The sequence below is a fragment of the Tiliqua scincoides genome, chromosome 2, assembly GCF_035046505.1.
Source record: "Tiliqua scincoides isolate rTilSci1 chromosome 2, rTilSci1.hap2, whole genome shotgun sequence".
Taxonomy (NCBI): domain Eukaryota; kingdom Metazoa; phylum Chordata; class Lepidosauria; order Squamata; family Scincidae; genus Tiliqua; species Tiliqua scincoides.
The window spans coordinates 175,181,992-175,208,292 of NC_089822.1; the positions used below are offsets into that span (position 1 = coordinate 175,181,992).

General features: G+C 41.1%; 2 protein-coding genes across 4 annotated transcripts in view; one reads left to right on the forward strand and one right to left on the reverse strand.

Annotated features, from left to right (window-relative positions):
- INSYN2B (inhibitory synaptic factor family member 2B) overlaps positions 1 to 25,210 on the reverse strand; it is a 31,006-nt gene extending 5,796 nt beyond the window's left edge. For both annotated transcript variants that reach the window (XR_010793664.1, XM_066613324.1), the window contains exons 1-2: positions 23,479 to 25,210; positions 18,080 to 18,154 (exon numbers count right to left, since the gene is read on the reverse strand). Coding sequence is in view for 1 of the 2 variants with exons in the window: in XM_066613324.1 (XP_066469421.1) it covers positions 18,080 to 18,154; positions 23,479 to 24,836 (1,433 nt within the window). In the remaining variant the exon portion in view is untranslated. The remainder of the gene's footprint in view (positions 1 to 18,079; positions 18,155 to 23,478) is intronic.
- The window catches only part of DOCK2 (dedicator of cytokinesis 2), a 337,258-nt gene that overhangs the window by 115,189 nt on the left and 195,768 nt on the right, over positions 1 to 26,301 (forward strand). The gene's annotated exons all lie outside the window — the stretch shown is intronic.

The following is a 26,301-nucleotide window of genomic DNA, read 5'->3' on the forward strand; positions in this document are numbered from 1 at the left end:
AGCAAGATCAGATACAGACTTGGGGGTCACACCTGTAAGAGGGCTTCCCTGGCCAGACCAACCCCCTTGAACTCTCTAGTACTGGTCAGCCATGATGGATTCCTCCTCATTTGCCAGGAGATGGGAGGAGCTGCTGATGAGTGCCTCTGTCAATAAGCTGGTGGGGAGAGTTAGTGCAAGATTTTGCCCTATGACTTCCAGCATTCTTGGGTCCCAGCATGGAATGTATAGATTCTAGGACATGAAAGACTCAAAGTCGTGCTTGCTTACTTAGTGTACTTATCTTCATAGTTTTGCTCCGATTTGTGTCAATTTTCATTTGTAATAGGCCTAATGCCTTTGAAGCACTCATCAGAACTATAAACCTATTCAGTGGTTCTGTCATGTTACGGCTTGCAACCAGAGACCTTGAACAGTCTTCAATTGTGCAGTGGAATTTTCTGGTCCTGTCTTCCCACTTGGGACTTCCCACTGTCTTCCCACTTCCCACTCTGGAGGAATTCTCCAGAGTGATGTGTGATGTCATATGAGAAGTTGCAGTTGTGCTGAGATGAGAGAGAATCAGCTGAAATCAGATAATCCCCTTGCACAAGTGAAAGTGATTTGTTCAAAAAGCTCTTTAGACCTCTTACAATACACAGAATTACAATAGCATGCTGAGGTGCCACTGGAGTGGAGAAAACTATGCATTTATTAATTAGAAATTATTCATAGCATAAAACACCATGGCATTGGAAAATAGCATTGCTAACTGGAAAACAGAACTTAAAATACACAAGTATGTTTGTTCATTAGCAAGCTGTGCTTACTGGCCCACCTTAGCATCTATGCACCTCAGGTTCTACCCCCTAGCCTATGCACATTTTGCAGAAGATCTGAAAGGGTTGCCTATGTGAATCCAACTTGACACACGTACCCATTCCTAAAAGACCTTCAGCCAAACTTGCAGAAATTAGGCCAAGCAAGAAGATGCATGGAAGTTGGAGCAGATAAATTCCACTTTCCCTGCCATGCAATCAGCCTGCACATGGTAGGAAAGTTAGGAACAGAACTTAATACTTTTGTTCTTGTCCTAATGTTTGTCTTGGTTATTTCACTCCTTCTGTCTTCCTGTTGTTCAGTTACCTTCATCTATGTTCAGTCTATGTTGCTTATGAGGCATTAAGTTAAAATGACCTATGGTCCTAAAATCGAGAGCTGCAAGATTTAATTGGTAAATTAATCAATTAAAGCTTTCCCTGATTAATTGGGGCCAATTCTAATTGGTGTGGGCAAATTTAATCAGTGGAGCTGTGATTTAAGGGCCCATTTGTTTATATTTTGAGGCCATTTTGGCTAGTGAATTACTATAATAGGGAATAAGAATAAACTATGAAAGATGACTTTTAACAATGAGTGGACATATTTGTTCATTCTATTATATTGCCTTATACTTCTTTCAGCATCTCCAAACATCACCTAGAGTGCAGTTTTCCTCATTAGCAAATTTAGTTTCTTGTCAGCCCCACCAGGTGTAGGTTGTGATGAGATGTACAGTTCACATATCTTGTTATCTGTTGTAGTTGCAGACAAGGATTAGTCTTTTTGATTAACTCTTTCATCATCAACGTTTGCAGTCTGGCCAAATTTTCTAAACAGACAGCATGAATTATGTTGTCAAAAATAATGCACTGGGCCACAACAGAAATCTTAGGGCACCCTTACAGCATTCCACAAATGCCAAAAACATCCTGAATGTTAAGAAGCAGATTCAGCAAACATTATTTCAGCATACCTTCGCATTAGCATAATTCCATTTCAGCCAGCACTCTAGTGAAAAACTTGTGGCAAGAGGGAAATTTGTATTCATTAAAGAAGGATGTGAAATGAGTGGTGGTAGTCTTTGATCCATACTACAAACCAAATGGGGATGAACAGGATGTTTGGGAGGTGGCTGTTTTGGTATGTGCGAAGTTTTTAAGGTCAAACAATGTCTTATAGGTAGTGGAATTTAGAATCACGGGAGGGTGTTCAGGATTGTAGAGCCTAAATGGGCAATAATGAAGAGATTTTGGCAAGCAGGATGTAGAAGATGGAATTGGGTTATAATGGTGAGTAGTCTAAAGTTACTCCTTGTCCTTCAACTGGTCACCATCATGTAAGTGATGGCATGGTCCATGGGTGTCTCCTTTGGGTAGGGAACTTGATACTGATGGAAATATAATCCACACAGTACTTAATGACTGAAAAAGCTATCAAGATGTCAAAGTATATACGCAAACCACAGATGTGGTTTCCTGACTACTTCTCTTTCCAAGGAAAATGTCATGGTCACTCAGGCAGAATATTACAGTGATGTAGTGATGGGCCCCATAATTTTCTTTAGAATGTTCAGAGAAAGTTGCAGCCAGAAATGCAGGTAGGTGCTAAAGAATCAGAGAAGGGTGGAAAATAGACAGGAGGTTTTCTGCGCCATTGATGGAATATCTTTACAAGGAGTAGTGCATCTGTGATACAAGTTAGCATGTTAATGTTCCATTTCCTGACCTTGTAAAATCTCAATTGAAAATGCTCTTTATGGTTTAAAAGTCTTCCTTGAGTCATGAGTTTTAATATCCTCTCTGTATACTAGCGTGTTCATAATTCACCAACAGTTTCCCCCTTCCATTGTGCTTATTGAGGAGCTCACAAACAGAAGTTACATTTATTGATCGCAAAACGTGCTTTGTTGTTGAAGTTCAGAAAGTTGGCAGTCTTGTAGACAAGTCTTTTTTGTGCACATGGCTCTCAGTCTGAATTCATAACTTTTATTGTTTATATGGTAGAGAACGGGTAACCGTTAAGACATTTATTTATATATTTGAAACATTTCTATCCTACCTTCCCCTCCATATAGTCCTTCAGGGCCACTCACAATGAATAGTTCAGATGGTAACAAGTCTTCTTTTTCACTGATGGCTGCCCCAATTCTCATATAGCATCTCCTAAACCAACTCATCCTCATTACTGTCACTTTGCCAGACATATCAGCCAGTGGCCCATTGGAGAAAACACACAAGCACCCATAACTATAATCTCCTACCATGTTTTTAGAGAGGCTGATGGTGCTTGTCCCTTCCTTCCCCAGACATTCTAAGTGTCAAAAAGGGCTGTAGGGGACAAGATGTATCGAAATAAACTGTGTTGGATCACCAGCATACTTGGATTGGGAATAAGCTGTTAATTCCAGTAGTCCAATTCGAAATGTAGTAATACTCTTAACACACACAAAAAGGGATTTTATATGGATTATTTAGATTACAAAGATCTCCACTGTGCTTACTTCACAGATGAGAACAAGCTGCAAATGCCATCTGTCAGTAGCATCTTACAAGGAACTTTCCCAAAGTACAGCATCTCCTAAGGAGGCAACATTTTCATAGCATGTTATGATCCACTCATCTTTTGGGAAATATGCAGAGACATAAGCAAAATATCTCAGTGTTGCCTTCTGTCTGATATGCATGATTAATAATGATAAAGGATGAGTGCTGAGACAGCTTGTCTAACTGTCATAGAAAACAGTTTAAAACTGAATATATTAAGACACAGGAGAGAGGGAATTTAAGTGTGCTGAATCTCTTATGAACCACTTAACAGATCATTCAAAGCAAATTGACATTCTTATGACATTATTGTTTTACATTTACAGCTGTCTTAATAGGAAGTTGTTCAAACACCATGCACAAGCTTTTACCATTCCATCGTTTTTCCTGATCAGCTTTAGCATCTGATAACCTGATACTGGGACATTCATTTAACTGCTCATCCATCCCACACCTAGGGAAGGTTCAGACACCATTAGCATTATTAGCACAAGCCTTGAGCTTATGGCTGAGGAGAGTAAACTTGGTGTAAAGTCATGCTGTAAAGCAAGCCATGCATGTGATGCATATCAGTGCATGTGAACTCCGGAAATCAATGTTGTTTTTGTTTGTTCAGATTCTGTATATGCTGCCTTTCTGTCCCAATAATGTTACCACCAAGGTAGCTTACAATAAACACACGCACACCCCACATCCACCCACACACACACACAGAGCAAATGTATGAGTCAATCAATCAATCAATTAGAAAGCAGTCAGATAGGCAATCAGCAAGATAGTCAAGAACAAGCACCAAAGGGAATAAAATTAGACACAGCAAAACAAACAAATATTTATAGAAAAGCCAAAGAGAATAAAAACATTTTCATTGCCCATTAAAAGCTGTGCAGTAATTTAACTGCAATAATAAATTGTAGTTTGCGTTAAACCAGGAACAAAAGCAGCAGCTTTCTCCCCTAAAATGTGAGCTCAAAGCTCATTCTAGGGATGCTTTAAACCATTGTTTAATCATAGTTTAGCTTTATATCTTAACATAGTAATATACTGTATTCTATTGGGAACCCAGATTGAAGCAACTTGGTCCATGTGATATCTGCTTTTAATGACTCGAGCAGATTTGTGAATACTAGGCCTTCTAGGATCACATATGGTGCAGCTGATTCAGATAAATCTGATAGTACCAGATAATATTGGGACTTTAGATCTCAACATGACTTAGTGTGATTTGTGATTTCCTGCTTGTGGAGTCAAATCAAGAGGGGGTAAAAAAAAATCTCCACAATTTAAATGCCATATGTGACACAAACAAAAAAACCCACTACAATTCAAGTTCTTTTAGTTAAATATGCTTTGGTTTCTGTCGCTTTTCTTATGTATTTTTCCCCATGCAAGAAAACTGAATTCTCACTATACATCTTTCCCACTATCAATCCCATTACATTTTCAAACAAATGTAATTTCAAACAAATTACTTCTTTGGTTAAGGGGCTATTTGCCCTGAGTAACGCCCCAGCCTGCTGTATGGGCCTATTCAAATTGCCACCAGCTATGTAGCTGATGGAAGTCTGAGCAGCCCTGTATAATGCCAGCTGGGCTGAGAGGGGTTTTAAAATATGGTGGAGGAGGTCTCCGCTGATCTCGTCCCCTTCTGTGTCCAATCTCCCCCCCCATTCCACCCTCCCTTGTCCAGAAACACCTCTCTTCCACCTTTGGAACGCTCTTCCACCCTCTCCCTGCCCCTGTGCCTCCTTGGCATATTACTAACCTCTGCTAGTGTCCCTGGATCAGAATGCAGTGCTGGCGGGGTGGTGCAGATCACTTTGCCAGCGCTGCTTACTCACCACGTGTTGCAAATGTGCCTCATGGCACATTTGCAACACCTTCCACTGGCACAGGGGCTGCTGTGCCAATGGATCATCAATATAGGATTACACAGTGAGTGTGTTTGAAAGCAAGGGTCATCCACTTCAAAAAGAGGTAGAACATTTGTAGAGTCAGGTGAACACTGATAAGAATATGTAAGTGGATGCTTAATATCACATTGTATGAGTGATTGGCTGCACATGCCATCGTGTTCCATAGTGCGTGGGTACATGGGTTTCTGAGGCTATAATCCTATTATACACACTTTCCTAGGAATGAACCTCACCGAATACAATGGCCCTTACTTCTAAGTAGACCTGCATGGGATTGTGTTGTCAGGTGTGGAGTGTAGCTCAATCCAGGTCTTTTCCTTACCATTTTTCAATGATTCTTAAAATGAATGTTAAAATGGGCTTAAACTGAAGGTGGTAAGTACATGGAGATAACCTTACAATAACTGGGTACTTCAGTGTACATGTGAAAACAGGGATGTCCTTGGATCCCTGTTTGAAGGTCACTTCATTTTTGCAGGTACTCATGATACAGCAATCTATGAGGAAGATACCTGCATTTTGTTCAGTACAAATAGGCCCTCCCCCCGCCCCGTTCAAATGCTACAGGGAATCAGGATCGGGTGCTGCTTGCTATAACATGTTTTCATGCAGTGAAATAAATGCATGCTATCTGCTCTCATATTTTGGGTATAGCCAGATATCTACTTGAAATCTGGAGGTACTAAAACTGTAGCATACTAAGTAACTTTGATGAATCTTCCAGATGTGAACACTTTGGATTTTTACAATAATTTGAAGATCCTTAGAAGTGTAATCAGCAATTTCTGATGCCTCAAGTTTAGTATAGGCTGAATATATTCTCTCACTTATAAAACAGAAACTTCTAAACAATATTCTTTTCACAGTGCATCCAATATTTGAGATTTTAATTATCCTCTAGTGACTTGCAATTTTGGTTGGCAAAGACAGAGCAGTGGAGATGAAGAGGCAACAGTGATTCCTGGGCATCTGCAGGAAACTACAACAGAAATATGTCTCATGTGCACCAAGAAAGTTTGTCACTTATGTCACCAACGTTACTTTAAGAGAAAAACTGACTGCATGCTCTTGACATGCTATTCTCTGCCTCTGTTTTCCTTCAGACTTGCCTGTAAGGAAAGAAGGGACAGATTGACACAGCCACAGTGTATGTCAGTTGGCAGTCACTGGATGGGAAGAGTGGAGACATAATCATGCTTTATCCCATCTCTCTTGATGGTGGATCTCATGTTGTGGTTTGAGGTGTGTCTCAGCCTTTGACAGTTGTATAAGGTTATTATGCTCCCTTATCTTGTCATGGAAGAATATTCTGGAACAGGCATTCCCAAAAAATGCTGCTGAGGTGAGCAGCATGCCATGAATAAGAACATAAGAACATAAGAACAGCCCCACTGGATCAGGCCATAGGCCCATCCAGTCCAGCTTCCTGTATCTCACAGCGGCCCACCAAATGCCCCAGGGAGCACACCAGATAACAAGAGACCTCATCCTGGTGCCCTCCCCTACATCTGGCATTCTGACTTAACCCATTCCTAAAATCAGGAGGTTGCGCATACGCATCATGGCTTGTACCCCATAATGGATTTTTCCTCCAGAAACTTGTCCAATCCCCTTTTAAAGGCGTCTAGGCTAGACGCCAGCACCACATCCTGTGGAAAGGAGTTCCACAGACCGATCACATGCTGAGTAAAGAAATATTTTTTTTTGTCTGTCCTAACCCGCCCAACACTCAATTTTAGTGGATGTCCCCTGGTTCTGGTATTATGTGAGAGTGTAAAGAGCATCTCCCTATCCACTCTGTCCATTCCCTGCATAATTTTGTATGTCTCAATCATGTCCCCCCTCAAGCGTCTCTTTTCTAGGCTGAAGAGGCCCAAACGCCGTAGCCTTTCCTCATAAGGAAGGTGCCCCAGCCCCGTAATCATCTTAGTCGCTCTCTTTTGCACCTTTTCCATTTCCACTATGTCTTTTTTGAGATGCGGCGACCAGAACTGGACACAATACTCCAGGTGTGGCCTTACCATAGATTTGTACAACGGCATTATAATACTAGCCGTTTTGTTCTCAATACCCTTCCTAATGATCCCAAGCATAGAATTGGCCTTCTTCACTGCCGCCGCACATTGGGTCGACACTTTCATCGACCTGTCCACCACCACCCCAAGATCTCTCTCCTGATCTGTCACAGACAGCTCAGAACCCATCAGCCTATAACAGATCTACCATTAGAAATAAATGCATTAAATAATGAAAGGCTCTTATGAGCCCCAATGAACCATCCACAGAGGAGGCTGCTTGTTGCATCTCTGCATGATTCAGCACTCTGGTTTTATCTCCATCCAATCAGTCTCTGTTGGGTTGCATCAAGTGTAATTGGATTCTTCAATTATTCCTAATTCAGAGATTTAATAAAATTCTCCCCTCAGAGGTAGCTGCTTGTTTCATCTCTGACTGATTGCTCTGGTCTCCTACAGGCAGGCAGAAACTGTGGGTGGAGGTCTCTCGATGTCTTGACTTCAGTAGAATCCAGTAAGCCAAACCTTGGTTTGTCTTAAGAGCAAAATGAGCCTACAGTGTAATTTGGAAAGAAAAGGTGCTTCAGTTCTGAAAAATGTACAAAACACTGCTCCCTAGTTTTTCACCTCGAGGTAATTAAAAACTTGTTTTTAATTTCTAATATAAATTCATCCTTTTTTTTATCAGTTTTTCTGTTTGCATTTCCTTTAATCTTAAAAAGCTACCCCTTCCATCAGTGTGTTTACCTAGTTAATATAGTTTTAACCCAGCTGACTGTAAAGTACACACATACGCACACACAAATACAATTTCTTAATTAAAAATATGCTCAGGCCAACTTTTTTGCTTCCTTCAGATCTTACATTTAGCATCCTTAACAATTCATACTTGCTGGCCCTCTGAAGCTTAGATAATTAGATGGCAAATTCTCCCTTATGTTTATAGTAAGCATAATTGCAAGTCTTAAGGGTATATTCTTTCCCCTCTCATTAATGTGATTCAAGAGAAAACTATACTCCGTTTTTGTTTCTATGGAAACACTGACCCTTGTAATTTCAAAGTGGTATACAGAGAATTTAGCTGGATGAGTCATGTTAACATCAATCGGAGTTAAATAATTCAGGGCTAGGTAATGTGATTTCTGTGCACTTTGGAACCCTCTTACGTAACCTAGCCTGCAAAATATGTTCTGAAGCTCAGCTCATGCTTGTCCTTTAGTTCACAACAAAGCATGCAACTTGCCCTTGTTAAAGCAATGCCACAGGAACACTGGTCCCAGTATCTCAGTGTTGTCCATGCAGAGCTGTAGCAGCTCGCCATGGTCTCAGGCCCAGATCTTACTCAGTTCTCTTGGGAGCCTGACATTGCTTCAGTTGGAGCTGAACCTGGGACTGGCACTCAGCTAAATGTCAATTACATTTGATTTGGTTGCATTTGAGCAAGTGCTGTAATTTCTCTCAAACTGTGTCGGGATGCTGTGGTGAAATGTCTTGCCATTGTTCCCTTGCTTGACCATTATACGGTTGGAGAAATGGGTTCACAGAACTCCACATATCCCTTTCCATGATCAGGCTGGCCCCAGAATAGGAAATCCCTGTCCCCCCTTTTTTTAAATTACACACCATATTAAAATAATGTCTAGAAAGAATATTTCTTCAACATTTCCTTCCTATGGGCAGTTTGACTAACCGTGGTTAACTAATTGAGGCTGCCATGTAGTTATGCAAATTTCCTATTATATATTTTATTAAACTACTACTTAAGCATACTACTTTAGCAAATTAATTAAGGATAAAATCATACATTCAAACAGTCAGCATCTGTTACCATGGATTATTTCATTTTAGCACCTCCCACCTTGACCCACATTTTAGAATATTTGTCTCAGTGGCATAGCTAGCGGGGGACGGTCTGCCCTGGGTACCACCCGGGGGGTGACACCACAAATGTCCCAACCGCTGACATCACAGAGGTTAGGAGTAACCCCAACATGCTATATACCATTGGATGCGGAATTTCCAGCGGAATGTAATGCAAAAAAACCCAGATTGAAATATCTCCTTGCCATCAAAAGTTATGTCCAAAAAACCGGAAATCAAAAATTGCATGGAATCCTATGGAAAATGAAACCGAGCCATATCGCGCCTTTACCTGTGAGTAGGCGAACTTGCCATACTTCATTGGAAAGGGCAGGCTGAGAAGAATCCAAGGACACCAGAATGGTTCCTGTCCAATGAAAGCAGCCCCCCAAAAACACCCAAGAAGGAAGTCCCTCCCTCCAAGCAGACAAATGTATTGAGTCCTATGGAAAGCGAAAGCAAGCCACATAGTCACGTTTACTCACGAGTAAGCAAACTGCCTTGGCTCCTGGTCAAGTCAGGCAAAGGGGAATGCAAGGCTAGCAGCATGATCCCCATCTGATGAAAGTGGAGCTCAACAAATGCTCCAAAAGGCAGCCCCCCCCAAGAATAAACCAGAGGCTTGAGCAGGTAAGGTGGGCACTGGGGAGGGCTGAAAATCTCACTGATTTATTTGTGGGGGGCTGAAAATCTCACTGATTTTTTTGGGGGGGGGAGTGTTATTGCAGTCAGGCAACAGAGAAAATTCACTTGGTGAATAAGAACTTTCCTCCCCTTATTTATCTGTTTTTCTTTAATTTAATTATTTATAATTATTTTATTTTGCTTGATGATGTAACTTCCAGCCATGACATCACTTCAGGTGGGTCCTGGACAGATTGTCATTCTAAAAAGCGGTTCCCAGTGTTAAAAGTTTGAGAACCACTGCCTTAGCTCCAAACAGGCCAATGAGACATCTGGTGGGGGGGGGGGGGTGACACCCTAGTGACAAAAATTCTGGAAATTGTGGCTTTTAGGAATCATACCATCATGTTATATGCCATTTGATGCAGAATTTCATCCATTGCTTGTGGGGAAATATTCACTGCATTTATCTTTCTGGCCATTATTATTATTCATTCCATGTCATGACTATTACTATCTCTGTCTCACCTAGCTCACAGGGTTGTTGTGAGGACAAAATAAGAGGAGGAACCATGTACACCACCCTGAGTTGCTTAGAGGAAGGGTGGTATAAAAATGTGAATTAATTAATTAATATAATTAATTAATAATAATAATTAATTATGTCATATGGGTTGACAAAAATTTATGGGCCCAGGGTGTCAAATGACCTAGCTATGCCTCTGATTTGTCTGGAATGACATGAAGCAATGAACCATATTCCCTATGCTCAGTCTGAACTAGCAGTTCAACACGTTCAGGATACTAAGTAATTGCTATCACAATTTCACGGAACATGGATATTCTCTCTCAGTGGTAGTTAAATGTGTAATTTCAAAGTGGCCTCAATAGTGTCAGGCTGCCTTGGTGACCCTTAACCTAATGAAGAGCAACAGCAATGATAACTACCAGTATAGATTATTCAGGAAAGTAGGGAAAATCACAAGTATTCGTAAATGTGAAGGAACCACTCTAGCGAGATTCTCTTTGTGTGTTCTCAGATATTTTCATACACTATATGGAGACAAAATGAACCAACAAAAATACTGAACTAGGAGAATTTTCAATAAGCACAATCCAGAATGCTCATTCGGTTGCCGCAACTCCCCTGTGCCAGCCCAAGAGTGTTGCAAATGTGCCATAAAGCATGTTTGCACTTCCTTTAGAGCAGGCTGGGCTGCCACAATGTTGCACTCTGGCCTCTCTGTGCTGGATCCAGTCCTGGACATGATGAGTTTGTGCTGGCCAAGGCAGGTGGGGGTGGGAGAGGATGGTGGGATGGTGGAACAGAGGTGAGGAGGGGCATTTTTGGATCGGCAGACTGGGAGGTGGATTGGGCTTGGAGAGGGGTGGAATTGGCCTCGGCAGCACAGGCCACTTCTTAATCCCCACTCTTGTTCCCTGCAACCTTACACAGGCTGCTCAGATTTGCACCAGCTGGCACAGATCCCAGTAACCCCATGGGGTGACTGGGGCATGACACAGGTTAAGGAGATAAATATCCCCTTACCCCAAGTTGTCCTCTAGCCGGCAACTAGTTGCACTGGATATAGTGCAGGCCACTCAGCTTGCCTGTTCCAGTGCAAGTTGGGATTGGGCTGTGAAGGTGCAAACACAGTTAAGTTTAAACTTAACTTGGGCTTTCATTTTTCAATAAAGCCAAATTTCATGATATGGTATTTGTATGATAGGCGGTTCAAGGTGAAAATTTAGAGCACGCTTTCGCAGACCCTGCCACATTCTGGTGCTTTTGTCAATAGTCACTGGATCCTCCAGGGAGAATCTGAGTGGCATGTTCCTGCTGTGTGCTGCATACTGAGACTGAGCAATCAGACATGCACAGCCCAATCCTATCTAACCCACCCACCCCCACTGATACTGCTATGCCACCAAAGCATGACCTGCCTCTTGCGTGGTGGGTCTCTTGAAGGTCTTCTTGCCTGGAAGTCTCCCCTTGGTAAGGAAACATTTGTTCTTTCACCTAGGGGTAAGAGGTAAGGATTGGGCCCGCAGTTTTTTTTTTTTACAGAGGAATGTAGAACTCAGAAATGGCCATTGAGGAACATTTAATGACAAGAGTGTTTCTTTTTCATCTCACCCAGAACAAGTGTTTTGTAATTCATGAGCAGATTTTCAGTGAGCACAGCATCTGCAAAGGAAAGGGGAGACTGGCAGATTCATTCCTCCCTTTTGCACCAAATGAGCTTCTTCTGTAAATAAGGAGCTCTTAGATGTAACTCATTTAGTGTATTCAATTATTCTGATTGCTAGTTTTCATTTTTTTTAATGGAAGCACTGTTGTCAACATTTTTCTTACAGCATTTTTGAGAGTGCACATGCATTTATCCCAGTGTTTTTATATACAATTAATTCCTTCACTCAATAAATTCTATTTACTTTCTAAATTGCTTGTTATTTTCTTTCTGGATTGTTTGCTTTGCTGTCAATAGCTCCCTTTCTCCTACCACTGAATAGCGGTGTTTACCATCGCATTGACAGCTTCCATTTCTCTTTATTTAAGTTCTTACAATTTTGCTATTCAAGTTAGAAATTAGATGCCATGACTTTGTATCTGCCAGTGCACTGTTTTCTTATCTCTTTTTTTCTAGATGTAAAGCGTCTCGGCCTTTTGTCTTTTCCAGTTTTGTGTAGTCTGTGTCTTTTTCTGATTGTATGACTTTTTCCCTTCTTCCCTAGTTTGTGTCATATTCTGTTTATCTTATTTTATTCCACTACCAAACAAACCTCCACAATGACTTAGAAGAGTCAAATTACAGCAACCTCTTATGCCACACTGTCAATATCTCCCCATCCTTTTCTGACATTTGTCTCTGCTTCTGTCTGTAAAGGTTCTTTTTCTTTCTCTCCCAAACAGTCATTTTGAATGGTTAGTGGTAGTTTTCCGAATGGATGCATCTACCAAATTAACTCACACTTTAGAACTTCCATACTTCCATACTTCCATAGAACTCACACTCCATACTTCCTTGGTTGGAATCAGAAGGTTAAGAGCCAAGTATCAGAATAAGCCAGAGCCAGGGAAGATCGTTGCTCAGGCAAGCCGCAGCCTGAAGAATTCTCATAATCCAACTTGGGTTGAGCCTTATCAGGACCTGGGAAGTCTTCTCTGCCAGGGATCATGCTCCAACTTCTTTTCCTCTTGGTTTTGACCCTTGATGACTGCGAAAAGCCAGACATCAAGACATGAAGGAAAGCTTGGTGTAGCCATTGAAGGGCAGAGCAGGATGAACACTTTAAAAGACTGAGAACCTCTTTGGGGACAGGGAGTCATGTTCCCCATCCTCTTTTTTTTTTTGCTATGTTAACTGCATTGAAATTTCTTTGTTGAAAAGTTATGTATAAGTATTCTTAATAACAGAACCAGAGAGTGCCACATGTAGAGCTCTTCTTCAGAGAAATCCTGGGAAGACAAAAGTCCTGACTAGCTTTTGAAATGTCGATGGTAAAATTCTGTCGATACATTTTGGGTAAAAAGAGGCAAAATCTCAGAAGTGCTCTGAATAATTTATTGGTGGGACAGAAAAAAAGTATGAATAATGTCTAGCAAGAATTTTCTTCCTCAGAAGACAACTCTGAAAATAGAAGCTTATAAAGCTGTTAAGGTTTTTTCCTAACTACTTTTTTTTTGTAGCTACTTAAAACCATTTGCACTTGTCATTTGAAAGTGGTAATCTTCACCTTAAAAAACTTGTTTTTGTTAAGGAAATGGAACATATGTTTTTATAGCTAACTGTGGTTCGCAAATACAGTAGTCTTCTGTTTTTGTGCTTAGTTAATAAGAATACAGTTGATTTTATTTAACAAAACAACAATATGGGCTATCATAACAAGATGTAATCATGCTTTAAGAAGTGAGCTTACTCACAAAGGGAGCTGAGTTTGGCCAGGCCGCTCCACCAAACAGCTCACTGTGGACTCATGGCTGCTTCTGGAGCAACACCAGCAGCTGCCTTCTCTATTCCTAACTCCCTGTCACCCTTTCAGAAGGCAGAGAATATGGGGAGGGGGGTAAGGAGATGAGCAGCGATTCTCCTTGAGATGGCCAGTCTCTACTCTTTGCCTTCACCCCTTCTTTCCTGCCTTTTGAAAAGAAGGCAATGAGGTGAGGAGAAGGGCAACTGCTGGAAAAAGAGAATAAGGGCAGTGATGGTGAGCAGGGGCTGATGGGGCAGTCAGAGGGGGCATTTTGGGGGCCCTGGAAGGAGGTTGAGGAACATATTGAAGGGGTGATGAGAGTGTTCTTGATGAAAGTGTTGGTGAGAGTGATCAGAGGGGAATGGTTAGAATAATCTCAGGACCTGGGCCCAGTGGGTGGGTGGGGAAAAATTGCTTAGCATGCAAAATACATGATAAAGAGAAGGGGAGTGCCAGACCTTGGTCCTTCATGCTGGGGGGCTTTGACTGAACCTACCTCATGCTGTAGCTGTGCAGAACCTCTAACTGGGTCTCCCTGCCTCTATCTTCTGTTACCTTACCTCCTGTGCCACCCATGCCCTTCACCCTTCAGTGGGTTAATGGGTATGGGTTTTCTGCCAGATCTGCTAGAGAAAGGGTACCTCTAGGGCATATTAGTGAATATGATTAGCCTTATAAAATCCTGGTCTCCAAGCCAGCCTAGAAGTCTAGGCAACTCATCTGAGTAGTAGTCAAGCAGACTTTCCTTGCCTTGCCCTTCCTGTTGAACGGATTTTGACCCTAGCCCAGCCTAGTCGTTTGCCTTTGACTCTCTGCTCCTTGGAGCATAATATTCAATAAAGCAAATCCCAAAGGCTGAATTAGATGGCTGAATTTTTCCTGTGCTGTTTGGATGCCTTGGAAGATGGAATAAACGGCAGTCAGAGAATCAACACAATTGCACTGGATAACAGATGACCGGCCATATAGTATGAAACAGAGATTCACTGAGTTTTTAGAAAAGCAATTGAACAAATAGCATTGAGTTAAACTAATTCTTCATTCTTTATTATGAGATGGGCTGCAACTGGAAATGGGTTTGGTTTTCGCAGGTGTCTCAGCAGCACTTTGCTGATTATCATTCGCTCTTAAATTATTAGGTAAATGGTTTTCAGTCAATTGTCTTTTCTATTAAGTAATGCAATACATCACAAGGAATGCAAACCTACAAGATGATTGATCTTTGCTCTTTCCTATTACAGAACATATTCTGTCAAAAATTGATGAGCTTATATACTTTCAGTCTTCTTTGGATGTCAATGACTTATTTGTTCAAGTAGCTTGTTTCTACATTATCATTTAATGCTACCAGCATCATAATTTAAGGATCAAGTGAAGACAGGAAACTTAACCATGTAAGAACTGTGATAATGTAACTGTTTCACTACAAGCAGGCTTCCCCAATTTGTTTTAAGTCATAAAATGGAAAGAAATCAGTTTGCAAATTAGAATATGGAGATTCGAGTATAGATATGAAGTAGGGATTATTATTAAAGGCATGTTTGCCACTCTGAAAGAACATAGAATAACATGGAACTCAAGAACAGCTGTGCTCAAGAGCTCCTATGTCCAAAGTCACATTCCAGGGGAGTGTTTCCCAAACTGTGGGTCGCAACCCAATTGTTGATGGGTCTTGAAACTGAAACTGACAAGCTGGTAGCAGACAAGGAAGATGTATTGAGCCCTGTGGAAAGTGAAACTGAGCTGCACATATGCAGGCAACTATGCCTCAGTCCACTTTTTGAAGGACAGACTGGACAGACAGACAGATACAACACCACCAGAATGGTCCTGATCTGATGGATGCAGACCCCCCCCCCAAAAAAAAAAAAAAACTTGAAAAAGAAATCCCCTCTCTCCAAGCTAGCAAGGAAAAAACATGTATTGAGCCCTATGGAAAGTTATACTGAGCTGCACATGTGCGTTTACTCATGAGCAGACAAACACACCTTGGCTCATTGAAGGTCAGGTGAAGAGGAATGTAAGACCACCAGAATGGTTCTGCTTCAGTGAACATGGAGCTCAACAAATGCTCCATAAGGCAGTCCCCTTCCCCCCACCATAGTAAAAAGGATAAAATCAGAGACTTGAGCAGCTGCTAAGATGAAACTTTTTTTTTTTTTGGTCTTGTAAAGTTAGGTGGGTTCAGATAAAATGTCATTTTAAAAAGTGGGTCTTGGTGCTAAAAAAGTTTGGAAACCACTATTCTAGGGCCAAACTCAGTTTGGGCAAGGTACTCTAGAAACGAGATACGAGAGTATTTAACTCTCCTCCACCTTGTACTTGAGACTGGGACAGCTTTGCCTGGCCCTGCCTAGTGTCCAAAGCGTAGAGTCTCGGCTGGCTTTACATTGGTGGGAGGTATGCTGAAGTGGAGCTAGAGGCAGACTCTAGGCTGCATTGCTCCTTGGTGTCTCAATGTAGTTGATTCAGCATGAACCCTTGCCCATCCACTTAGTGTGAGATTAGCTGGATGCCTTCAGAGACTGGGTAGGAATTTTTTACTTGGCAACTGAATAGCCTTGGTGTGGAGATTTTTCATCTACCTCATACTGTGGCACATGAGGTAGTTGTTTAGCCAGACTGGTCACATCTGGCTTGATACGGCCTCTGCTGTATCCTAACCCCCTCCCCAGCCTTTCTGGCATTATACCAAGTTTCCTGGATTTGTGCCAACTAAATAGCTATCCCAGATCTGAGAAACTCCATGGGGGTGACTGGGCCTTTATCTGGGGTAAGGGGAAATATATCTCCTTACCCTGTGGAGACCTCCAGCCACCTCCTCAGCTTTGTTGGATATAGCACTGGCTATATGGCCTGGTTGTGCCTGTGAAATTTAGGATTGGGCTGCCCATCTAATGTATGCTTTGGGTCCTTATTTGGGTGAGTGCTTGGGCAAAAGAGACACCTATCGACATATTGTTTTGTATTGAACAGTATACCATTGTTTGTATTGAATACCATTGTTTTTACAGCTCTGACTAATGTCTGCAACATCCATACAGGATAATGGGAATCAGTGCAGGCTGAACACCTTGGACATTGGGAAGGGGGACAAGGTACACAGGCTGTGGAACATAACTACATGGAATGAACATATCATTTAAGTAAAATCAGTATCCTCCAGTAACATAGAAGCACTTCCTAAAGAATATGTCACACATGCTCTTTCTCTTTTAATGTATGCAAAATACTTGATGAATTTCTTCTTATGCTTAAAATATGCCAGTAACCTATTTGTATCATGTTAATTTGAATCAAATCAAGTTTAATATTCATAGTTTGCTTCATATACCCTGGAACTTGAAAAAACTTGCTGTCGGATTCTTTTTATGTAAGGTAGTATGAATCACTCTGTAATACTCCATAATCTGTATTATTTGTTCTGTTTTTGTCTGCATTTCTCGTGAACCCAAAACAAGATACACCACACACACACAAATACAACCACAGTAAAATCACCCAATATTTTAAAGTAGAATCCAGTATTCTTCTCCAAAAGTAATTTTTATGTACCTGTAATTGAGTAACTATTAATACTGTAACTAAGTTTTTGTCATGTTGGCCTAACAGTAAAAAAAAAAAAAATTAAGGACAATGGATTGGATCCCACCGAGAACTTCTATAAATGGAAAAAGTCCATTCATGCAGGGGGGAAGGCATGATTTTTATGGATTCTCCTTTCCCTCTGCCCCCCCTTATGCTCCTGAGGACCTGCAGTTTGATCCCATGGTAAATAACACTGTAACAGTGTATAATATATCATTACCAATGCTTCACACAGCATTCTCCCTTCTTCCTAAATTTCTTTTCAAATTTACTAGAAGCAAGTTTTGTGACAGTCAATGTAATTTAAGATGAAATGACAGTTCTTTTCTTTCATTGTACTACCATGCCAGTGTGTTAATCTTTCAATCTTTACGTTTTAAATCATCACCTGAATTTCCTCTCTGAAAGTCAACAGAGAACTTGCAGTATTTGTCATCTATACTTGTGCTTTGGAAGTACTGTAAGAATTTTTTGGCTATACTAATTGTACTTTGCAAACCCATGTTATTTTAATAATTTCTCCTACAGTTGGAATCAGAAATGTCTTCTTCCCAGTGACTTCTTGAAAGATAGATTTTGGCTTGTCTTAAGTATGGGTGCAAATCATGATAAATTAATGAATACTTAGCCATTGGTTTCAGTGAAACAAGTTAACACCTTTTGGCCCTTTCTTTTTAAACAGTATAGCAATACCAGTGAGCTGAATTATATAGCCTATAGAGACAGATACATACAATTACCCATTGATACGAGGTACCTGTAAATGATACATGCAGTGTTCTGGCAAGTGCTGCAATTGTTGAGATCTTGGCCAGTGCGGTAGAAGTTCCGCCTGCAATAAACAATAGCTACCATGATTTATTTATAAAACCAGCAATTTTACAGCTAATCCTTTGCTCACAAAATTGACTTTCTGTAGGGCACTTTCATATGTAACTCTTTAAATATTAAGGCTTGGCATTTGCTGTCAACCCGACTAGCTTAATCTTTAAATATATAGGATATGTGGTCTTGTTCAGGCTGTGCTGAGTGCATGTTTCATGGGGAGAAATGTAAGTGGGAACCAGGTGGTATGTGGGTATGAACATAATGAGTCTTTGGATTACACTGATCATAAAAGGTTGTTATGATTGTCTGATATATCTGGAGGCCACTTGCCACATTTCATTTGTTAAGATGTACATGTCTCCTTTCGATCAAGAGCAGTCTATGTGCAACAGGAAGTAACTGTGCCAACCAGACCTATCATGATAGTAGTACGAGTGGGAAACATTCTGGACAACAGAAGAGTTTTGAAAACAGGCACTAGAACACAGAACATGTATTAATTAGAAGGTACTTCTGAAGCATATTTTGAGGTCTTTCTATTTTTTTGTGTCCTCATATTGTTACTCCTGTTTTGCAGCTTTTGTTGTTTCTTAATGAGAATTAGAAAGGTTTTAAAGTCCTGTGGTTTTGATTTGAAATAATGTGCTTTGTGGCATTCATTTCTTCAGTCTACTGCCTGAACAAATATCCACTGCCATTTTCGGAAGTGTTCAGGGTTGTCCTTGGCAGTCATCTACCAGGGATGATTGAGAGACAACTACAATAACCTATTTGCAGATAAATTGCCTAAATGTAAGTTTTAATTGGAATTTTACTCCCAAGACCACCCATTAATAACACAGGCCTACAAAACTGAGGGTCAGAAAAGTTTTTTCCAAACTTTATGGTGGTTTGATATGAATTTGGGGTGCCGATTCAAAAAATGGCATCTGTTTTGCCCTATCATGTCTAGTTTTGGAGATAGAGCATAACCTCCTTAGTGAATGGTTCAAGCAGCTTCCTCATGAGGAAGCCATGGTGTAGGCTTCCTCATGAGGAAGCTGCTTGAATCATTCACTAATGAGGCGATATGATATCTCTAAAACTAGATACACAGATGCCGATGCTTCTAGATCAGCTAGTCACGGAGCCCACCAGAGGACAGGTGACTCTGGATTTAATTTTGTGCGGTACGCAGGACCTGGTTAGAGATGTAAACGTTACTGAGCCATTGGGGAACAGTGATCATGCTGCGATCCGTTTTGACGTGCACGTTGGGGGAAGAATACCAGGCAAATCTCTAACAAAAACCCTTGACTTCCGACGGGCGGACTTCCCTCAAATGAGGAGGCTGGTTAGAAGGAGGTTGAAAGGGAGGGTAAAAAGAGTCCAGTCTCTCCAGAGTGCATGGAGGCTGCTTAAAACAACAGTAATAGAGGCCCAGCAGAGGTGTATACCGCAAAGAAAGAAGGGTTCCACTAAATCCAGGAGAGTGCCCGCATGGCTAACCAGCCAAGTTAGAGAGGCTGTGAAGGGCAAGGAAGCTTCCTTCTGTAAATGGAAGTCTTGCCCTAATGAAGAGAATAAAAAGGAACATAAACTGTGGCAAAAGAAATGTAAGAAGGTGATAGGGGAGGCCAAGCGAGACTATGAGGAACGCATGGCCGGCAACATTAAGGGGAATAATAAAAGCTTCTTCAAATATGTTAGAAGCAGGAAACCCGCCAGAGAAGCGGTTGGCCCTCTGGATGGTGAGGGAGGGAAAGGGGAGATAAAAGGAGACTTAGAGATGGCAGAGAAATTAAATGAGTTCTTTGCATCTGTCTTCACGGCAGAAGACCTCGGGCAGATACCGCTGCCCGAACGGCCCCTCCTAACCAAGGAGTTAAGTCAGATAGAGGTTAAAAGAGAAGATGTTTCAGACCTCATTGATAAATTAAAGATCAATAAGTCACTGGGCCCTGATGGCATACACCCAAGGGTTATTAAGGAATTGAAGAATGAAGTTGCAGATCTCTTGACTAAGGTATGCAACTTGTCCCTCAAAACGGCCACGGTACCAGAAGATTGGAGGATAGCAAATGTCACGCCTATTTTTAAAAAGGGAAAGAGGGGGGACCCGGGAAACTATAGGCCGGTCAGCCTAACATCCATACCGGGTAAGATGGTGGAATGCCTCATCAAAGATAGGATCTCAAAACACATAGACGAACAGGCCTTGCTGAGGGAGAGTCAGCATGGCTTCTGTAAGGGTAAGTCTTGCCTCACAAACCTCTCTTGACCTACTAGGTCATTGGCCACAGCTCCTCATTAGGGCTACAATCCTATACATTGTATAGGGTGGTGGGTTTTTTTATGAGGATTCCATGACCCCCCTGGCTGTTTTCCATGACTCCCTGTGGAGCCATAGCTGGGAACTACTGGACTAAATGATTACATCTGTATTTCAGATACATATGTGGGTATAGACCATTGCAATCTCTTGGTTAGTCTTTTCCTTTTTTCAGTTCTTACATTCAAAAAGATGCCCTATGGAAGAATCTTGCTTTGTCAAATAGTTTCCTCTTTACATCATATAACGATTGAGAGCAGCAAGAGATTTTTTTAAAAATTGTGTTCAGTATTTTTACTGAAGAGAAATGGAAAACTGCCAACCTATCACTCTGGATGGGAGAATGTAAATAAATTTTTAGAGCCCATTAGGAGATTTATTGGTTGTTGAGGTGCAGTGAAGCGAATCCAACCGTGAGCCTATAAAACCAAAACTGAAAAAAACCTTGTTGTTCATATTTATCAGTCACTATCCAAGTATTTAGTTCCTTTGTTATATGCACAAACAGGAAATCATGCTCTTTGGGTTTTCTGATTTTTTGGTTGGTTATTATTTTTTTAATCCTTAAAGTTCAGAGCAGTATCTTGTTTCCATTCTCATGCGGTACATGATCAGCCAACCGCATATTACCCGCAACATTTTTTTCTGTTAATTAACAAAAACATACAAATGCATGAATAACAAAGAAACACAAACACTGCTCAAATTAGGGGAAATGGTTTCACTGCTATTCCCGCTCCCTGCCTCCATAGACTCATGGAGGTGATCTGAGATCTTATAAATATTCTGTTCAGTTCTACTCTATCTTGACTGGAATGTGATACCTCTGTAGGGGCTGAGTGGAGAAAGGATGTTTCCAGATGGGAGCTCTTCTCTCCTGCTGATAGCACTGCAGATAGCCAGCGATGTGCTAGCATTAGACACTTGCAACGCTTTTGCTTTTCCATCCATACATTATGAAAAGAGGAAGGACTAGCCCTGCAGCTAAGAGATATACGTGTTGGCAGAGAGAAGCAGCGTTTCAAAAACAAATTGTGGGAGACATGCACTGAAGTGCTGTGGTGGCTGAATATACCAAAGGGGGGGAAAGAGAGTAGATTTCTTTTTCTGGAACTGGAGAGAGACATAGTGCCTCCTTATGTTCCATGTCTCAGGCACTGTTCAATATCTCCCTTTAATAGTATGAAATAACCTTTCCATAAAGAGGGGCATGATGAAGTTGCTGCAGCTAATAATTGCCATTGTGATGAAGGGACCCCTGCATTATAATTTGGGATACTGTAGAGTTGGATAGGGTAACATAATTACATTTGACGTTGCCATCAGGGATTGTTTCAGAAAACAAGTTGGGGGGGGTAGTTTCTATACTTTGCAAGGAAAATGAATGTCGCAGTTGGCTCTCAGAATTATAATTATGAAGAGTTCAGGTGAACTTTCACAATTTGTTCTGTCTGCCCGGTCAGTGAGGTCTGGAGGTTAAGTAATTTTATCATTTGGCCCTCCTGCCTGCTTGTTTAGCTGGAGAGCTGCAGGTTCACAGCTATTGTTTCCTATAAGCAGTGCCTAGCATAAGTTATCTCATTGCATAGTTTTGACAAAACCGAGTTGTCTAAGGAGGACTATGCCTGAGAGAGGGGGTTAGGATTTGGCTCATGCTGGCACCTCTGACCCACCCCCTCCTATGCCCCATCTGCTCATCCCATGCCCCATGAGGCAGGTCTTGCTCCTTGTGAATAGTTGTACCAGAAAGTACATTTGACTCTCCATCCAGTTGTAAGTAGCATGGTGTGAACAGTTGACATCTATATTTAACTTTGCATTTGATTTTGATTGCATTTGAAATGGGTTTCTGGCCCAGCAAGTGATGCATATGATGAAGTCTGCTAATACACATAGGTATCTTCATCTGGATTTACAGTTTGAGTATACCGTGCTTTGGATTTGTCTAGATTTTGGAATAATTGCATAAATATAATGAGAAATGCTTCATCTTGCTCTTTTCACTATTACTCATATGGGTGTCTGCTGGCCTGTTTGGCGTTTTTCAACAATGTCTGTACAGGTGCACATCATAGAGCAGAGAACAGAACTTACAGCCTGTACCTGTATTGGAGGTGGGAACGAGCACAGAACCTTCTAGTGTTCACACTATAGAAAGCAAGTCTTAGATAAAAATGTCTGGATTTTGGAATAGTCCAGATTCCAGATATCCAGATAAGGGATAATCTATCTGTTTTCCATTGTAGGTTTTTCTTTTTCTTTTAGTTATATATAGCTATTGGAACAATTCAAGCAGAGATTACGTAAGCTCAAGCAAACATTTACGTATTACAACATAAGGACCAGTTTCAAGGAAAAGGCGCATCCTTTTCCTTTCAGATAATGCCACATGTGACACAAACTCCATGTGGATGCCCAATTTACATGGTTTGTAGCCCTCCATAAAGGAAGGTGATCACATGAATTGGACATCCTTACAAGCCGGTGTCCAAATGAAGCATATGTGCCATACATGATGGTGGTGGGGAGAGGTATGCATTTGTTCTTCCACCAACTGAAACTCTTGTTAGCCTGACAGATGTCTGAAGATGGCCTATGTATGTCTGCTTCAAACAGTGACCTTTAGTCAATTTTACTGCCCTTTACCTTGGGTATTTAGTTTTGATCAAGAAATACTACTGCCATGTATAATTATACTTCAGTCCTAAATTTTGCAATACCTGAATTGGAATTAAATCTTCAGGATCAATAAGTTTCTGATGCTATTTGGATTTTAAAATACACATTGATAAATCTTACTGAAAAAAATGTGTCATAAATTTCATGCTTAAAATGCCACGAAAAATACTAGGACCTTTTGTATAATGGAAAAAGTATTGAACCTCACAGAAAACATGATCAGCTCTTTCCTAATACTCCCAAGAGCAAAATTTAAAAGAAAACAATCTGGTGTTATCTAAAAGTCTATAGTTAACTTTAATCAAGTAATTTGAAATATCATCAAAAACGCCCCATACCCTTCATTGAGGGCTCTGGCCTTTTCCATGTCTTGAATTACATTCAAAAGGACTTTAATCTTCTCTTGGTTTGACTGCAAAGATTCCTCAACGGACTGAAGCCTGTCTTGTAGGGCACACAGCTCGCTATGCGCCAAGTGAATTTGATTAATTTCTTTAATCTCTTTGTTCTGTGGTTTTATTTCAGTCCCTGGCAGATAGGCATTTATGTGAAAGCCTTCTAAGCAGTTGTCATACTGTGGCACTTCGGTATTGGTAGAAATGTTCTCTGTTATAGTTTGACATGAGAGAAAAGAAGGTGATGCATTGTTGTTGGTGAATGATGTTGTTTGGTTATCATTAGTCAGTGTCAGCAGGCTGAAGTCTGTTTTCTGCTGTATCGGCTGCTGCTGGTCTCTGAGGGAGCAGTATGATGAACTATGGTGTAACTGAGGTGATGACAGAATAATTTCCTTAGGTGTAGTGTCATCGTTAGATGCAAGTAGCTCAGTGTAGCTTTTCTCTTCACACAAACTATGACCCACTCTTGCTTCATTACAGTTACTACTTATGCAAGGGGGAGATTTTTCTAAGCCCATATTCCCCAAACAGTTCTCATTGGATTGTTTCATAGCTGTAGAAGGATGAACTGAACTGCTTAAATCCATTTGTGTGTCTGGGCCATAAATGGGGAAATTGTCTTGTGCAGTACCCGGGTGTGTATATTCAGGCACCTGGGTCGAAACAGTTGCCTTTTCCAGTTTACCAAATTTATCTGTAATCAAATGGACAGGCCCGTTGCTTTGTGCTTTAGGCAGCCTTTGCAACAGCAGATTGGCTGTTGTGGCTGCCCTTGGTCCATCGTCTAAATGCCGAGTCATGCTTAAATAAGAGAGACTGGAAGAAATTACATCCTGTTCAGAAAGATTGCCATTGACTTGAATGGAATATTCAGATTCCTGTGGCACTTCTGTTAAGGACTTGCTTGTAGTGATTTTTTTCTTTTTAAAAACTGGAAAGTGCTTCCTGAGGCTAGGAGAAGTCTGTATGGCAATATTTTGTAATCCTTTGTGAGGTGGAGAGAAGCAAAGGGAATCAGTGACTTGGTTGTGGGGTTGGGGTTTTTGTGTGTTACCCAGCTCAACTGGGTCTTGAGCAGCTCCAACTTCCAGTTCCGATTCTGGCACTGGTGGGTTGTCTGTTCCATCCTCTTTGAATCGGACTTGTTGAGATTTGCTCCTGCGATGGTGGGGCTGCCTCCGAAAATCCACGGAGTCCAGGCTGTTCCGTTTCAGCAACACGGGACGCACTTTGATGCCTTGCTGAGCCATTGTGTCGCAATTTAATATTGGCAGATAATGTGTTTCTTTGCGACCCATTTCATTTGGTCATTTGAACAACATCTGCCCAAGGCCCCCGATCCAAACAGAGCCTATTGTTGATGGGCACAAAACTAACCTTTCATTCTGTCTGCTGACCGTGGTGATTTTTAGTTAATAAATTCTGATTTGTGATGTTTAAACTTTCTCTTCCTACAGTATTATTTTATGATGTAAATAGTAAACTTACAATTTAAATATCTGATCCCAGATACTTTGTATTTGCATAGAGTGTAAATAACAAGCGTAATAACAGTTTGGGGCACTTGCTTCCCAGATGCATAGTTTGCCTGGAAGAGCATGTCCTTGAGTAGTTAACTGAAACTCTTCCTTTAGGGGCTTTTCTTCTTGTCCCATCTTCTTGTTTTTACCGATGAAACTGATCTTAAATAGCTAAACAGATGCCAGCAAGTTGTGGCCAAAGGAAAATAAAGCATCCAACAAGATTAACTAGAAACAAATTATTGAAGTTCGCTCTTTGATCTTGTTCACGCAACTGTGAGGTTAAGAATGTCAGAGGACTGTGTGATTAAGATGCAATCCAAAAATGCTTTGATCCCTGGAGAGCAGCCTTTGTAAAATAGCACACAAGTGTTTTCTGAAAGAAAAAGAAAAAAAAAAGTTGTCATGGAAAAATCTAATAAATGCTCTTAATAGACTGTTACCAAAATTTTCTATGCAGCAGTTATAAAAACTTACCTTTTTATAGCATTCCAGTATTTATCTCTGAAATCTTGTCATCACCCTAATCCCACAGTATCTGTTAATTAAACAATTATCAGCTCAATCCTACTTAAACCCCAGCACAGTGATGCAATGGTGCTGATGCAGCCTCTGCTGCATCCTTTGGGGGAATTTTGGTTGCTGGAGGTCTCTTTGGGATAAGGGGACAGGTGTCTCCTTGCCCTGGGTTAATTTCCAGCAGCCACTAGGGAGCAATTGGACCTGCACTTGCAATATCACCCTTGAAAGTTCACGTTGATCCATTCAGGGAAGGGGTTTGTATTCGGCTGGCTCCACTGCTGCTGAACCCGCCCCCATCCCAGGCCCAATCTGCCCATCCCCCACCCCATCTCACCATTCCACTCTTCACTTTTCCCCATTTCATCCTCTGCACTGGACTTACCTGCTCCAGTGGGCCTCTTGACATCTGCCAGCTCGTGTGGAAAGGCTCTAGTGCCTGCACTACCACAAAATGCTTTACAGCTACTATATGGTAGCCTGCAGCCATAACTGTGCTGCAGTTATGTTACAGTTAGTTAGAATTGGGCTGTTTGTTTTTTTTCCCTTATGCATGCATTGGTGACATACAATTTTTACATAAAATACCAGATACAGAGACTGAGAACTTGGGTTCTGATTCATGCTTTCTTGACAGTGATAAGGGAGCTGCTTCCCATTATTCTGCAAGGTCGTGATCAAGGATTATGTAAATATGGAACAACATAGGTGAGGCCTATTGTGT